The 17,050-nt window shown below is 41.1% G+C and overlaps 1 protein-coding gene across 1 annotated transcript in view; it reads right to left on the bottom strand.

Moving 5' to 3' along the window:
* Window positions 1-383: 383 nt before the first annotated feature.
* TPH2 (tryptophan hydroxylase 2) overlaps window positions 384-17,050 on the bottom strand; it is a 104,830-nt gene continuing 88,163 nt past the window's right edge. The window contains exons 9-11 of the mRNA XM_045464679.1: window positions 11,360-11,455; window positions 1,897-2,030; window positions 384-1,766 (exon numbers count right to left, since the gene is read on the bottom strand). Coding sequence (XP_045320635.1) covers window positions 1,592-1,766; window positions 1,897-2,030; window positions 11,360-11,455 — 405 coding nt within the window. The 3' untranslated portion in view covers window positions 384-1,591. The remainder of the gene's footprint in view (window positions 1,767-1,896; window positions 2,031-11,359; window positions 11,456-17,050) is intronic.

Below are 17,050 nucleotides of genomic sequence, written 5' to 3'. Positions count from 1 at the left end.
TGAGAATCCTTCAGAAACAAAAGACCCTCAGTAGTTAAGGAACCACTATTCAAACCTCTGATTTCTTTTCATTTTACCTCTCTCTGATGCATATTTTCACTCGTTTTCATGTTCTTCCCAAGTACATCTAGTACAAAAATTTCTGACTCATAATGGGCCCATATGAGTATGAATTCGTTTGAAATCACATGCCATTTGTTATTAAAAGAACATCTTAGAAATTGCTTAAGCAAATATTGTAGAATTGCTAACTTAAAAGTCATTTTGTCACCTTTCTCATCTCTTTTTCCCATCCTTTCCTTCATCCATCCAGCATTCTGCATGACAAAAGTACAATGTGAGGAACAGTGGTTGTGTTTGTTGAGAGAATCAGACGAAACTTATTCACTCATTCAGATTTTTATTTGTTCACTTAGTCACCTGATTATACCTCTTACGGCAAAGATGACTAGAGATTTGTGGTGCATCACCATTATCTGCCCAAATTTGCCCAAACTTTGGGCAAACTGGACAAACTCTCAGAGATCTGGCTTGGTTTGGGGGCCGTGAGAGAAAACATCTGTGCTGTTGGAAGCCCTTGATCAAAAACCAAATCCTATTTAGCGATTAACATAGTTTTGTAAGTATTAGTTTTCTCTTCTCTACTACACACAAATATACCAAGTTGAATTTAGCAATCCAAAAGTGACATGCAATGGGCTGGAAATGTTAGTGCACAATTAACCGCTGCTTTGGGCAAATCACTTAACTTCTCTGAGACGCAATTTCCACAGTTTTGAAACCCAGGCTCTATGATATTATTATTCTCTAAGACAAATGGATTAAACACCTGAGCATGATAATTCTCTTTATTCCAACATAAAATTCATAGTCCCAAGACCTTCTGCCCATTGTTTAGTCTTTCCTAATGTCCTTTCTGGAAGTATTTTCTTCCAAAATACTTTGGAAAGCATGCCACAACTCAGTTTATACATGGTCAATGCCACCTACATGTTCCATTTGCAAAATGTTCTCTTTTCTAACATTGTATAAATATTCAACCTAAAAACCATTCCAACCAGTGGGTTCACTAGTTTTCATTTTTGAAACAGAATACTGTATCTTTTGTTAATGTGATGGGAGTTTTCACACAATTCTGGGTTTATCTCAAATAGTGCTGTGGAAACACTGATACTATAGAAAATAGAAACAGTTTCACTGCTATTTTCATTTTATCTAATGAACACAGAGGAAAAGCTCAGATCTGAGAAAGAAAAAGTAATAAGCTAGAATCATAAGAGGGCATTTGTTACAAATTTTAAATAGCTGCAGTTTGGTTAAGGACACCAAGCAAGAATGTCAAATCTACTTAAGACATTTAAACATGTTACAATATTTCAAACAATGAGTGGTTATCTGTCATTGGGTTCTTTATGGTGTTTCACACATTAACACAGTAAATTACAAGTAGATAGAGATATGCAGAATTGTACAGAATTGCATGCTCAGTAGCCAAGCCATGACTCAGAGAGTTATTGGTGTTATATGACATTGATTGAATTGCTCCTAAGCCCCAGAAAGATCATTCTGGCAATGACAATGGTCCCAGGCATCAAATCCCCAGATACTGGTTCATTTTGTTCAAGGCATCACACACTGTGTTCAAATCACTGCGAAGGTCCTGCACCACGTTTTCAATACTTCTGGTGTCTTTCAGAATTTCAATACTCTGTGTATAGGGATTGAAGTACACAGAGAAGGGACGGGTAATTGACTTTGCAAAGTCCCTGCAAAATAAACAGAAATAGAGGGATAAGTGATCAACTGTCATTGGTATAGGAGATACAGATAGAAGGAAGGAACAGAGCCAGAAAAATAAAATGTAATTTTCTGGAGATGGAAGAAACACAAGTTTACCTCATCTTTTCTTTGGCTTCTTCAAAACTTTCTGAAACAAAGTAGGCTTCCTGGAAAGTGGTGATAAGGCATTCCTGTAAGCAAGTGGTCTTTGGGTCAAAGGCTTTCACACATGCCTTGTCAGAAAGAGCATGCTGCAAAATATACCACGAAACCCATTAAACTCGATAATGAGACTTCCAAAGTGCCATGATGTCATAGTTCTATAACACAACTCAGTATTTTTACAGAGCTGCTCAGTTACTAGTCTGCCATGAAATACAGTACTCTCTAAAAATGCAGGGTAAAATGCGTGTTAGAGGTTTTGTTTTGTTTAAGTCTGTTAGAAGCTGAGAGGAAAAATGAGATTATGGTATTATTTTATGTATTATCAGACAAATTCATATGGAAGGACAGTTCAGAGCTATATCCCAAAAGAAATGGAATTTTAAATCTATGCTATGAATAGAAGCAAGGAGACAGCATAAATATGGTCCTAAATTTATTGCTATAAGCAGTGTACTAAAATTTCACTTAAATGGCAGAAGTAATAATTACCTGCGTGGAAAGGTAATTGGGACTCTGACTGAACTATTTGTGGCCTCATTGTGAGACATTTTGAGGCCAGGCACTGTGTGTCAACAGAGTCTGGAGTGGGCTTGTATATTTGAGGGTACTTGCAAAGCATTCATTTCCCTTCCAGCAAGTACAACAGAGCAATATACAGCAGATAAATATTGTCAGGTGGGAAAAGGGAGCTAATATTAATAGTTACACTTATGCACAGAGAAGGCGTTAGGAAAACAGGGAAGCCAATGTAATTACTCTTTGAACCATCATTAGCTCCATTCAACTCACTACATGACTGGCACTGAGAACGGCAAGAAACAATGGATGACTGTCTTCTCAAGATACATTCACTGATGCTGAAAGTTAGTGGTCACTTCCTGCCACGTGCCACCTGCCTATTTATCGTCCCTAGATTAATGGTTCTCAAACCTCATGTGCATAAGGATGACAGAGGAGCTTGGGGAAAAATGCAAATACCCAGGCCTCAGTTTTATTTAGCAAGTCTGGATAAATCTCAGGAATCTGCATTTTAAAGGCTTCCGAGGTGATTCAGACTCCAGTGGTTGTGAACTATATTTCGAGAAATACTCCTCTGGATTCTGTCTTTTTCTTAATTAAAAGGGTAAATTAGTTGGGGGAGAGAAGCAGAGTGAGAGAAGAGGCAGCAGAAACTGTCTTGAACGGAGAGAAAATAGGCTCTACTCTAAATGTTACTGCTGTCAAGCTGGGTAACCTTGGCCTCTCTTCTGTGCCTCTGTTTCCATAATTGTAAATGAGAGGTTTGGGATGGATGATTTCTGAAGACACTTCATTCCAGCATCTGGGTTCCACCCAAAGCACTTTTCTCCTTCTCAGTACAAGAGGTAGATTGCTAAAGTTTCCTGGAGAAATGCTGAAAAATCTTTCCTGTTCAAATTCTTGGTACACCCCCAACAATTTCAAAATGCACGGGATGATTTGCTGTAGTCTTCCACGAACAAGGCTGTGGTGCCCTAAGTTTGAAAATACAATTGCAGACCAAAGGACTAACATGCAAGAGAAAGGGCACGAGGGCCCACCTGCATGTGATTTGCTTTCCTGCAAAGTTGCATTGTCCAGATGAATGCATATATGAATCAGGGAATGCAGAGGGCCTCTGGGAATGAACTCATTCATTCTTTTTGGCCCACAGAACAACTTCATTAAAAGCAGAAGGTCACTACACCTGAAATGCATTTGTGCCAGATTCAATCCAGTGCCATGAACATCAGGGGATTTGGGTTCCACATGACTAATAATTCTGTCCACATTTTAAAAACAACTTCATGGTTTCAAGAAACAAATGTCCTTTTCTGAAAGCTGGTGCTCCTTTGCAAAGAACAGGCCTCCTACTGACTTGCTGTGGTTTTCAGAATTAGAAGCGGCTTTCTTTGCAGCCATGTACTCGAGGTGGGTTTTACCTCACCCTTCACCGGTATCTATGTAAGGAAGGACAGTGACAGATTCAGTGTCCTTGATCTTTCCATGTTCTCATGCTCGCAATCAGGGGCATGAGGAGAGTGGTAGCCAAACAGACCATGAAAACAGTTAAACCTCTGCTCCCTCAGGCAGGGCATCCCTGCTGAGCCCAAGACTTTTCATTGGGTCAATACAAGCACAAGAAGGAGATGAAACTCATCTGCTTGGGTCTAAAAGGCTTTGGTAAGCCATTAGCAACCCAGCAGCCACCATGTGTAAAGGAGGCCTCCAGAATGTGTGTATACAATAACACAGACTGAAATTGGTGGAGTTTTAGAAAGAATTATCATGTGACAATTCCACTGGATACTCAGATGAGCCCATTTAGTTATTATAACTAGTAAAGGGGAGGAGAGTAAACCAAGAAAAAGGCCAGAAGGCAAGCGCTGTGCCCCAGACTTCAAGTAAAGTCAGTGGATTCACAGAATAAAACTTGAGGCAAAGACCATTAGGCAAGACACATCACATTTGCCTAATGTAACAATCAAAGGAAAAACTGGGAGCTGATTATTTTAAGCTATCAACAACGCAGTCTATCCTCAGGGGCCTGCTGTGTCCGATATGCTAATTACCTACTGGGGACCCCTCCATCCATGGGGTATGGGACCAGTGCTGCTCCTTGGCTATTACAATTATGGGGGTGATAGTGGTACCCAAAGATTAGCCGCCTGGAGAATGATAAGAGCCTGGAGTTGGGGGGCAACCAGTGGGTGAGGCCAAAAACGAGGTGATGCTCACACCTGTAAGTGGTCTTATTTACCTGTGGGATGACTGCCAGGAACATCCATGCAGCCTATGAGGTTCCTGTTTCTGAATACTAGAGTGTGGCCCAAAGTCTATGAAATAGCATCCATGTCTCCACTCACGCCCCATGGAGTGGAGCCCTACTGAGTTTGATTCTCAGCTCCCGTCCGCATCTATCTCTAAGCTGCCTCCATGTGAGGGAGCAGCCTCCATGCTTCCCCACTATGTCCAGAGTGGATTCTCTGTAAACATGAAGTCACACTACTTGATGTCCCCAGGGACTTTGTGGCGAATCCTTCCCAAAGTGTTAGCAGTCTGATATCCTGAGGTCTGCAAGAATTTATCCGACTTTGGCAGACAGAGGCTTTATAAGGCTGAGAGAATGTGGCTGACAGTCTTTTCATCTTAAGCCATTTTAAAAGTGCAAGAGTGCTTAAGAATCAGCTGCTCTCATCTAAATGCTGTCTAGAAGGATTGTTCTGTATTTACCAACAGTGCTAAAGACAAGTGTGCAGGACTGGGAGCTAGAAGTCCTGGGTCCTAAACACAGCTGTCCCAGAGGCATGATATCGAATGAGTCAGACTTCTCCATCAGGACAGGGTGTCCTCTTTGATAAAACTGAAAAGATTGATCCACATGAATTCTAAAGTTCTCCTCACAATATTATTTTAAAAGGTCCTACAGGGGTGCCTGGGTGGCTCAGTCAGTTGAATGTCCGACTCTTGATTTAGGTTCAGGTTATGATCTCATGGTTGTGGAATCAAGCCCTACAATGGGCTCCACCCTGAGCGTGGAGCCTGCTTAAAACTGTCTCTATCCCCTGTCCCTCTGCCCCTCTCCTCCATCACATGCTCTCTCTCTCTCTCTCTAAAATAAATTTTTAAAAAAATTTAAAGGGCCTGCAGGTACACCTCACTCCCTGTCATCTCCCCCCTCTTCCCAGGCAGCACAAATTGACCATAGCAACCTTTCCCATGGCCTAGGCATGGCCTTCCCACACTTCCCAACACAACCCTTCAGTGCACAAATGAAGACTTATTTGCCATTACAGCCTTTTAAATACAAAAACTTTTTTCCACATCAAGTTGCCTAGAACCTAATTATTACCTAAAGTTTCTATGTGACTTTGGGCAAGTTATTACACCTTTGGAAGCCTATTCCAGTATCCTTCTGAAAAATGGGACTACTAATAGTATCTACCCCCCCCCCCCCGCAGGGTTGTGCCTGGCACATGGGAAACACCGTATGCTGAGTTATTATTGCCACCTCAGTGTGGAGATGATGTCGGTGTACACAGGCATTCAGCCACACCTGCCACCATTGATACAGCTCTTCTCCCCGCTGGGTCCAGAACCCATAGACAAGGAAACACAGCCCTAGCTATGAGGCTTCCAGGTTTCAGACCACAATAGTGCCTGCCCCAAGTTCACCAATTTAAAATCTTCCTTCCTCCCAGCCACCTGCCTTTGCAGACACAGGGTTATTATCTCAACTATTCTCCACATAAATCCTGTGATCCTCACCCTCTATATTAGGACTGGTTTAAGTTGGGAAAAAACTCAAGTGTGAAATCAGGTTTAGAGGTAGTTTGGGCCCTAGATTCTGAATAAGAATTTGCAAACACTCTTACACTCACACTGCAATCATCTTCTCCTTCCTCCCCGCATCTGAACAGCAAATATATACTTCTATATATGTAGATATGCATGTATGCATATATTTTTTTAAATTTCCCCAAATGTCTCTCCTGCTAACCAAGTACAAAGTGCCACCAACATCCCTATTGCTCAACTGGGTGATAACAGCATCACACCTTTTTTTTTTTTTTCAGTGATGTTGAAAGTTTCATTGGTTTGAATAAGTTCCTGCAGGGGCAAGGAACAAATTCCCGCTTCAAACAACATCTTCGATTTGTCTGTGACTAGAGTTAGTGCTAATAGCTCCAGACTTCTCCCACCTTTCCCCTGCTCAGATGGCTCACACCTCCAGTCCCGGGCCCTTCCTTTTCCTGAAACCAGCACCGTTAGTAAAAATGGAGCCTCATGCTGAGCTCTACAGTGACAGTGCAGAGCCTGCTTAGGATTCTCTCTCTCTCTCTCTCTCTCTCCCTCCCTCTCCTTCCCTCCCTGTCTCTCTCTCTCTCTCTCTCTTTCTCCACCCTCCACTGTTCTCTCTCTCTCTCCAAATAAATCAATAAACATTTACTTTAAAAAGCAATACACAGACTTCAAGCTGTATTACAGAGCTGTAATCATCAAAACAGTATGGTACTGGCACAAGAACAGACATTCAGATCAATGGAACAGAATGAAGAACCCAGAAATGGACCCACAAACGTATGCCCAACTAATCTTTGACAAAGAAGGAAAGAATATTCAATGGAATAAAGACAGTCTCTTCAGCAAGTGGTGCTGGGAAAACTGGACAGCCACATGCAGAAGAATGAACCTGGACCACTTTCTTACACCATACACAAAAATAAACTCAAAATGGATGAAAGACCTCAATGTAAGACAGGAAGCCATCAAAATCCTCGAGGAGAAAACAGGCAAAACCTCTTTGATCTTGGCCACAGCAACTTCTTACTCAACACGTCTCCGGAGGCAAGGGAAAGAAAAGCAAAAATGAACTACTAGGACCTCATCAAAATAGAAAGCTTCTGCACAGCAAAGGAAACAATCAGCAAAATTAAAAGGCAACCAACAGAATGGGAGAAGATATTTGCAAACGATTAAATATCAGATAAAGGGCTAGTTAGTATCCAAAATCTATAAAGAACTTATCAAACTCAACACCCAAAAAACAAATAATCCGGTGAAGAAATGGGCAAAAGACATGAATAGACACTTCTCCAAAAAAGACATCCAGACGGCCAACCAACACATGAAAAAATGCTCAACATCACTCTTCATCAGGGAAATACAAATCAAAACCACAATGAGATACCACCTTATACCAGTCAGAATGGCTAACACTCACAACTCAGGCAACAACAGATGTTAGTGAGGATGTGGAGAAAGAGGATCTCTTTTGCACTGCTGGTGGGAATGCAAACTGGTGCGGCCACTCTGGAAAATAGTATGGAGGTTCCTCAAAAAACTAAAAACAGAACTACCTACAACCCAGCAATTGCACTACTAGGTATTTATCCAAGGGATACAGGTAGGCTGTTTCAAAGGGACACATGCACCCCAATGTTTATAGCAGCACCATCAACAATAGCCAATGTATGGAAAGAGCCCAAATGTCCATTGATGGATGAATGGATAAAGAAGATGTGGTGTGTATACACACACACACACACACACACACACACACACACACACACACACACACTGGAGTATTACTCGGCAATCAAAAAGAATGAAATCTTGCCATTTGCAACTACATGGACGGAACTGGAGGGTATTATGCTAAGTGAAATTAGTCAGAGAAAGACAAATATCATATGAGGACTTCAGAGACAGACTTCACTTCAGAGAAAGACTTCACTCATATGAGGACTTTAATAGACAAAACAGATGAGCATAAGGGAAGGGAAGAAAAAATAATATAAAACCAGGGAGGGGGACAAAACATAAGAGACTCATAAATATGGAGAACACACAGAGGGTTACTGGAGGGGTTGTGGGAGGGGGGATGGGCTAAATGGATAAGGGGAACTAAGGAATCTACTCCCGAAATCATTGTTGCACTATATGCTAACTTAGATGTAAATTTAAAAAAAATTAAATTAAATTAAAGTCAGATTTCCAGATGATTTATCTCCTTATTAACTGCCACCCAGAGTGTGGAAGATATGGAAAACCCTACCCAGACACACCTTTCGAATTCCTGAAAGTACATCACAGAACAGGTAAGAGAGGGAACAACCACTAATGAGGTTAAAAAAAGAAGTCTTTGTGGTTCTCACATACAGCTTTTACAAGCTTTTCCTTATTTATTTTGTTTCTGTCTTCAAAGGCTGTCAAAAAATAAGCATTGTAATCATCGAAAAAATAAGAGGCAAAAATGAAAGTTATCCTCTGAGCTAGAGATACACCACTTGGGAGTCCTTGACCGGCACTGTAATGCAACATCTACGCCCAAGAAATTTTAGCCTTTTACAGAACAAATTTTAAAACGTGTTTTGTTCAAGGAGAGAAGGCGAATTTTTATGTAAAAGTGACAAAGACTGCACCCAAACCTCCGACAACTTAGCTGGGACCTACATTTGGGCTGCAGTTTAAAACAACAAGAAAGACTTTACCGCAAAAGGTAACTGCATTCAAAATCATAAATGTGTTTGATAAATGTGAATTATTGCGGTGCTATCAATAAAGTGATCCCCCGCCCTCCCCGGGTTCAGGATTATCATCTGTCCCCACAAACGACAGTTAGCCAGAAGTACTCAGAAGCTGTGTGAGGGTTCCAGACATTCGCACAGAGCGGGGCAGAGATGAGGGGAGGGGTGGGGATATGGAAAGCATCCTGTGTTATGTATTCTCTGTGAACAATCAGAAGATACTTCTCGGAGAAAGAATTTCTGAATTGTAAGAATGGTCCAAAGTAGCAATCACTGGGATGGTGGAGTGTAGAAATTTGAGAATGGAAGAATGCTAATGACCAGAGGTGATGGACCAGAACAAGATTCACGGCAGACAATGCCCTTCGGTGTACACATCCTGGCTGATTTCCATTTCTAGACTTTTCCGTCCACACCAAAAGCAACAAAAACAACAGATTCACCCCAATGCTGCCTACACATGCCCCATTAACCTGATTAGACGGCCCTGTCGAAAGTTGGGGCAATGAGAGAGATTTGTTTCTTTTGTGTCTGGCATCATTTATAAACTTTCTGAGGAGAATGTAAATAGATGTAGCTCAAGAGCCACATCGTTTTCTAATTCTTTTCTCATGGAAATCAAGAAGCACTCCACAGAAGGCATGGGTCTTACAGGGATATGACATCATGCTATTGCTGTGGGCTTTGGTCACGGCACTGAAATGCTTTTTTTGTGGCTGAGGATTTGATTTAAAAAAAATAAATTACCACATTACATCAGGCTTTTGTCATGTTAAATGTTATCAACTACTCCAGCCATGCAGAGCCTCAGGCAGCTTCCTAAATGGGCCAGGATTTGATGAGAGCACACAATGCTGTCCGGACTATTTCCTGCATCTCATCCTCCCCTTATTCATCCTTTCCACTCCTCAAGAATCCGCTTGGGCAGCAAGGCCCTCTTCAGGAGCCTTCCCAGGCACGGCCTAGTAAGTGCCAGGCACACTGGTCACAGTTTGCATTAACAGATTGGCTGCTTACCCCCTTGCACTAGAAAGTAAATTCTCTGATAACAGGGATCCCAGGCGGGACAGCCTACTGGTTACTGGCTGGAATCCTGGAGCCTAGTCCACTGGACGTGGGTCCAGCTCCAACACTTATTAGCTGTGTCACCTCGGGGAAGTTCCTTAATGTCTTTATGGCTCAGTTTTCTCATATGTGATAATAACACTGTTTACCTCATTGGATTGTTATGAGAATTAAGTGGGTTAATATGTTTAAAGCACCTACAATACTAATTAGGTCTATTTAAGTGTCTGAGGTAGCTGTTTTCTGCTTCTTCTTTCTTTCTTCTTTCTACTTTCTCCTTCTCTTTCTCCTGCTCCTCCTCCTCCTCCTTCATTATTTATTTCCCTAGAGACTGGCACAGTACATGGTACATAGTAGGTGTTCAATCAAATGTTTGAGGAATGAATTAATGAATAAATGGCACCATAAAGCAAACAGACTTAATAAAAGTACAGGAAAATTATATCTTTCAAGAATATAAACAACCAAGACGTTCCAATAATCATTACTCGACTCTAGGGATAATCAATACCCCAAATAAAAACCCTAAGATAGTCGATAATCCCGATCTTAGTCTGGATAATCAAAGAAAGATTAAATTATTTTCAGTACCACTTCCAGATTATACATCACACTGCATTCTAAATTCATCAAACCTTGCTGTCCCCCAGTGGTATAGACAGCACTTCTTAAGTAACCAAAAGATTTAAATGATCAGATGATCCAGTCCCCAACATTTCTGAATAAACGAGCATTTTGCTATATTTTAAGGCAAAAAAATAGCATTCCCTAAGCATCACTACACATATTAGCTACCTCTCTGAACATAGGTATATTTCAGCTTTTTTCCCCAAATTGTATATGTCCACAAACGTTTTAATACACATTAATTTCACAGAAGCTAACATAATCTCAAATTCCCCTTGGAAAGGAAATTCTAGGGAGTCCATGGGAGCCATGGGGATAACAGAAATGAGAATAGCCAAGCTATCCTTATAAGGAAATTTCAATGAAGTGATCACTGCTAACTTGCTGCCCACTTTTCAGTACTAAATTTAGGCCAGTCATATGTTACTCAACACTCGAGCATACGTTTGTCATTCCCGTTGATCTGTGCACATGGCTGCTCGTCCATCAGAGCCACACCACACACCTAGAAAGGCATGACCCATTTTCAGAAGTGCAAAAAGTTAGGTCAGCACCCACATCTGAGGTGCCACATCCCCTGTATCAAATATTTATGACGTACCGATGAGTAGAACTGCTCAGACAAACAAATCAATATTTTCCATGACCTTGAACCAGTTTGCTCAGGAAGGATATTTTCATTCACAGCTTCATACCTTCAATTCTCCAATGGAGGAAAGTAGTCCTGCTCCATATGCCCGTAGTTGCCCTTCTTGCTTGCAAAGGCCAAACTCAATTGTGAAGAAATAGCACTGAAAGAAAAAAAATGAGGGGGAAAAAAAATAAAAACATGGACACACATCCAGTGAACTAGTCAACACAGTTCTTCTATAGAATAAATGGCACCCAAAATAAAAAGGTGCACTGGGCATAATATCTTCAATACTGTCAATGTAAATACATTTGAATCAAGATGCTTGTTGAAATGTATTCTCTTGATTAATAATCCCTCCCTAGGTTAAAAGTATACAGAAAAAGTATTAATTACCAAGAGTCTTGTGCTTGGTGGATTCAGAAACCCCATAAGTCAACTCATATCCTTGGCAATAATTTTAAAAATTAAAAAAAAAAACAACAGATTTAGAAATGAATGATTATGCCACAGTCATACCAGCGTAAGAATATGCTTCTGTATTTGCCAAGTTGTGTTTCAGTTGACGTAAGTAAGTTCATGCGAACATAGAAAAATAACTTGGAATCCAGTAATCTCAAACTGATTTTTGCAGTTTGTTTATTCATTCAACAAACATTTGTGGAGTGCCTACTAGGTGCCAATGTTTGGTAAAGAACTGTGGTACAAAAACAAGAGCAAGACCAAAAGAGCAAGTACACGCCTACCAAATTACCAAAACCACAATTTTAGGCTGACTTTTTCAGTGAGATCTTAAGTGTATATCTACGTATGCTACACATAGACACATGTATGTGTGTGTAGATACATGTATGTGTGTATATACACATATATAAAAACATATATAGTAAGAACCATTTCACTGACCTGAATTTTACCAGCATCAACTACTATAGCTTTCCCAAGACATTAAAATCTACAGTTGTTTCTGTTGAGTTTAAGAAACCAGCCTAGACAGACAGAAACCTCTGAGCAACCAAAAAATCTCTCGATGCTCTTGAGAGAAGCTGAAATCACACTATTTTTGCTCTGGGAGAAAAGTGAGAAGTTGACAATGAGCAATACACATTGCATCGAATTAACACTGCCCTGCATTCGTGATGATAGAGCACTGACAGTGTTGAGAAAGAGAATTTAAACACCCCTGAAAAGGGGTGGAAAATAATAATTATTTCTAGCCCACAACAGCGTGCTCTATTTTCATTTGGAAGTTAAGATGTCCCTTTGTTCAGAAGGGTTTTATGTTTTTTAAACGTGAGGATGACCTGTGAAGTTCAATGGGCTGAACCCAAAGCACTGGTCATTGGAAATCGTGGAGCTAAACCTTCCAAGGCAAAACTTCCTTCCCTGATTCACCTCCCCAAAGGGTAAAATTGTAGTCCTTCCTCCCCTCATCACCCACAATGCCCACCAGCCCTCCTTCTCACTCTGTTCTGACTTATCTTTCTTTCCCATCATACCACCTTTTTGACATGGCCTTTAATTTCTTTATGTATGATATACACTGTCATCTGTCTCCCCACTCTGAACTATAAACTCCATGAGAGTAAGTATCTGCTCATCTGGAACAGGGTCCCAATTGCAGCACTGTTGACACTTCAGGCCGGCTAATTCTTTGTTGTGGGAGGTTATCCTGTGCATTATAGAACATACAGACAATAACATTCCTGACCTCTACAGACTAGATGTCACTAGCATACCCACCCCACTTGTAACAGCTAAAAACATCTCTAGACATTGAAGAATGTTCCCAAGGTACCAACATCACTTCTGCTTGAGAACCACTGATACAGAATAGTGTCTGAGACATAAGAGCTCAATAAATATGTAGCAAGTAAATAACGAATGAGAGAATTATCTCTAAGCAGGCTTGCTGTATGGCCGCATGACCTGGAAGAAAGAAACACATGAAAGGATCTGAGTTCTAGTCTTGGCCCTGCTTCTATTTAGCTATATGACTATAACCTCTCTGGCATGTAGTTCTTCTGCCCATGACATTCATTCTGTCACTCATTCACTCATTCATTCATCCATTCTACAAACACTCCTTGAACACCTGTTATATTCCAGAATCTGCTTTAGTTGCTAAGGATATGCAATGAACAAGACAACAAAGTCCCTGATCCCGTGAAGCCTATTTGTTGCCGGGATGAGATTTAACAACAAAAATCGATAGACAGGATAATTCCAGGCAGAATATGCTATATATGTAATAAATCCATGTAATGTGTCAGGTATTAAGCAGAAGAGATGGCTATTTTAGATGAAGTGGCCAGGGAAGGCGTCTCTGAGGGAGTGATATTTAAGCTGCAACCCACTTGAAAAGCAGCCTTTTGTGCAAAGATCTTAGGGAAAGAGCACTCCCAGCAGAGGAAGTAGGTGCAAAGGCAGGAACGGATTTGTATTTCCAAGGGCGGTGGGAAGTCATTGGAGGGATTTCAGGCAAGAGCTAGACATGTTCTAATCTAGTCTCAAAAGATCGTGCTGGTGCTGGGTAAAGAACAGACTGTCAGTGGGGCAGGGGTGGAAGCAGAGAGACCAGTTAGGAGGCAGAGGCAGCCAAAGAGCAAGGGAGGTGGGTGACTTAGAATACGACTTGAGCCAGCAGGGGCAGGGGATTGGGAGAAGTCAGTATCACAGAGACCTCAGGAGAAGAGCCAAAATAAGAGATCTGATCAAATGCTAAAAGACAGCCCTCAAGTCTGTCCTCCAAAAGATTTCCTACAATCCTGGGCACAATGAAGAGAAGTGATTGTACAGTTGTAGAATAAGAGTCCTGCAGGTTCAGCGTTGTTTCACCCAAAGGAAAACTCAAGTTTAAGGAGATAAAGTGATTTACCCAGGACCAGTCTAGATGGTCACATTTAAGAGATCTAGAGCTCCAAATTTCAAAAAGCTCGACAAGTCACATTTTAAAGTTTTTAGGTAAAAGATTAATAGATGCATGATTCCCCCTTACAACCAAAAATGGAGAAATTAAAGTCTAAAAGCAGAAAACTAGAATCTCATGGTATCTTCTTAGTGTGTCTTTGGCTGATTTCTCTAATTTGTATTGCATTTATATCACATGATGTAAAATCCTTGGAGCCTTAGTATTGAATACAGAAGAGTGTGTAAAAGAGAGAGAGAGAGAGAGAGAGGGAGGGAGGGAGCTGTCATGTTCAAAAGCCTCCAACATACACATATGGAGCCAGCTATAGGAGCATTTAGATCAGCCTGTTACGAGCATTTTTAATTTTTCTTATGCTATATCAGTGCATACAAAATGACCTAAATCAAAAAAGGCTGGGGGTGGGGGGTGGGAGGGGGGTGCTGAGAAAATCTGGTGTGCCATTCACAAGGTCTTCACATAGATTTGGCATCCCATCCTATTCTAAGGCAGGAATTAAAAGGTCTGCATCAACTCAACTAAAGGTTCAAAGCTAAATCTACCAGTGTGTCCTTTGGTCCACGTGCTCTTAGAATCAGGGCAAGCTCAAAGGAAAGAGTCACTGTGCATCCTCCTTCCCATTGCTCAGAATGCTCCCTGGCCCCATACCTCGTCTGGGAGTCCTTCCAGAAACTCTGACCTTACGTAGCTCCATCTGCTCATTCGCTATCTACCTTTTCCCTTGGTTTCCTGCTGTCCCCAACCAAGGAAAGCCTCTATGCTACTTCTACAGCCTTTTCTCTCCAGAAAATTGGGTTTTTTTTTTTTACTTTAAGACCATTTTCCATTTGCAGCTCCACGTGTGGCTAACAGATAAAAAGAAAATGGTAAAATGCACCGGAACTTCAGGTGTTGGCAAAATTTGAATTATGGACTTGCTCAGGACAATTGTTCTCTTTCTGTTTTCAATACCCGTGGAGATCTCACAAGACAGAGTGCCCTGGGCATGATCACTGACAGGGAAGGGGGACAGCTGCACATTTCTTCTGTCTGGTTTTAAATGCAAAGCTTGCTTAGAGTTGAACTGGATGACCCCTGGAGACCTTTCAGAACTCAAGGATAACTAATTGCTTCCCAAAATTTTAAGAAAACATAATTTGTTCCCCACAGTACTCTCTCCAGATGTGGATCTATAATATATTCCCTAGAGATCTACCAAACAAATATCCTACCTATTAGCCAAAAAAAACAAAAAACAAAACACCCTGAACATCATAAGAACACCTGTAAAAGAGGATTGCAGGTTCTTGGCCACTGATGTCTTTTAAACAGAAACAAATAAAACGAAGACAATCACCTCCCAAATTAAAGGGTACCTTTCATCAGAGCTGATGTTCATGAATTCCACATTTTACATACCACTAATTATATGTAATTATTTATAAATATTTTATTTGAATGTAATTACATATAATCATTAACTGAAAAACCAAAACAGGAATGATAGATCAGACTTCTTCCACAGAAGAAAAGCAGAATCATTTACATACATACAGTCATTAAGCAGAAAAAAAGTCTGAGTGACAAGCTGAAATGCAAACACTGCCGTGGAAGGCAGCTCCTGGATGTGCCAGGCGGGGCGTGTGCTTAGGAAAAGGAGATAGGTCGCCCAATGCTGCCATCTTCAGATCACTACTGGTAGTACACCACTCTCGCAACCGTTCTGGTCAGCCAAATGGGCTGCAGGGGCGAGCTTGAGGGAACCAAGGCCACAGACACTCAACAAACCAACAAAATATACACTGGTCCCCCTGGTGACTTATGAAAACACGGTGCAACATCTTTGTTCTGTTTGGTGTTAGGTACCTGAAGCTTTGGCTAAGGCACACGCTCCAGTTAAAGAGAAATACAACTTTTTTCAAAGAACTTGTGATGGAAAAGAAATTTACTCTTCCAATTTCCCTTTTAAAGGGTCCTTTTGCCTCCCTCTTCCTCCTACTCCCTGGATGCCTTGAAATAACTATATAACCTCTTTCTGAGAGTCCTTCTATATTCTTAAATTGCATTAAAGGGTACACACAAACATCCAGGAAGAAGCCTGGGTGTCTTTCACTTTCTCCAGGAAGGTGGCTTACACATATCACTTAATAATTGACTGAAGGGAGGAGTAAGCGAAATGTTCTCTCTGCCACCTCCACTACAAATTTGATCTTACACACAGGTAGTATATATTTTAAACTAGTCACATACAGCATTCCACATCTAGAATTCCACTATCCACACTTCCAGGACACGGGCACAAAGAGGCTGGCAAAGAGAGTTTAGAAAAGTCCTGAGATGTGCTAAATGTAACAAAAAGGTATATGCTAAATTTGATTTACTTTACATATAAAAGAGTCTCAGGTCCTCACTGAGATCTCACTTATCGTTATCTTGTACTCATGTAGCTTGAAGCCCATACCCTAACCTAAGAGGGGGATGAAAAAGACATAAAAAAAATTCAGACCTAACAACTCAAAAACACAGAAATATAAAATTTGATACTTGAGCATACAAACCTAAACACCTCCACACCTGAGGTTATCGCTAAACAATTCAACAATGATGTTAGAACATCAAGATAGGGGCGCCTGGGTGGCGCAGTCGGTTAAGCGTCCGGCTTCAGCCAGGTCACGATCTCGCGGTCCGTGAGTTCGAGCCCCGCGTCAGGCTCTGGGCTGATGGCTCAGAGCCTGGAGCCTGTTTCCGATTCTGTGTCTCCCTCTCTCTCTGCCTCTCCCCCGTTCATGCTCTGTCTCTCTCTGTCCCAAAAATAAATAAACGTTGAAAAAAAAAATTTAAAAAAAA

The sequence above is a fragment of the Leopardus geoffroyi genome, chromosome B4 (assembly GCF_018350155.1).
Source record: "Leopardus geoffroyi isolate Oge1 chromosome B4, O.geoffroyi_Oge1_pat1.0, whole genome shotgun sequence".
Lineage (NCBI taxonomy): Eukaryota > Metazoa > Chordata > Mammalia > Carnivora > Felidae > Leopardus > Leopardus geoffroyi.
The sequence above is the reverse complement of the archived record's forward strand: the minus strand, read 5'-3'. Positions and strand labels throughout refer to the sequence as shown.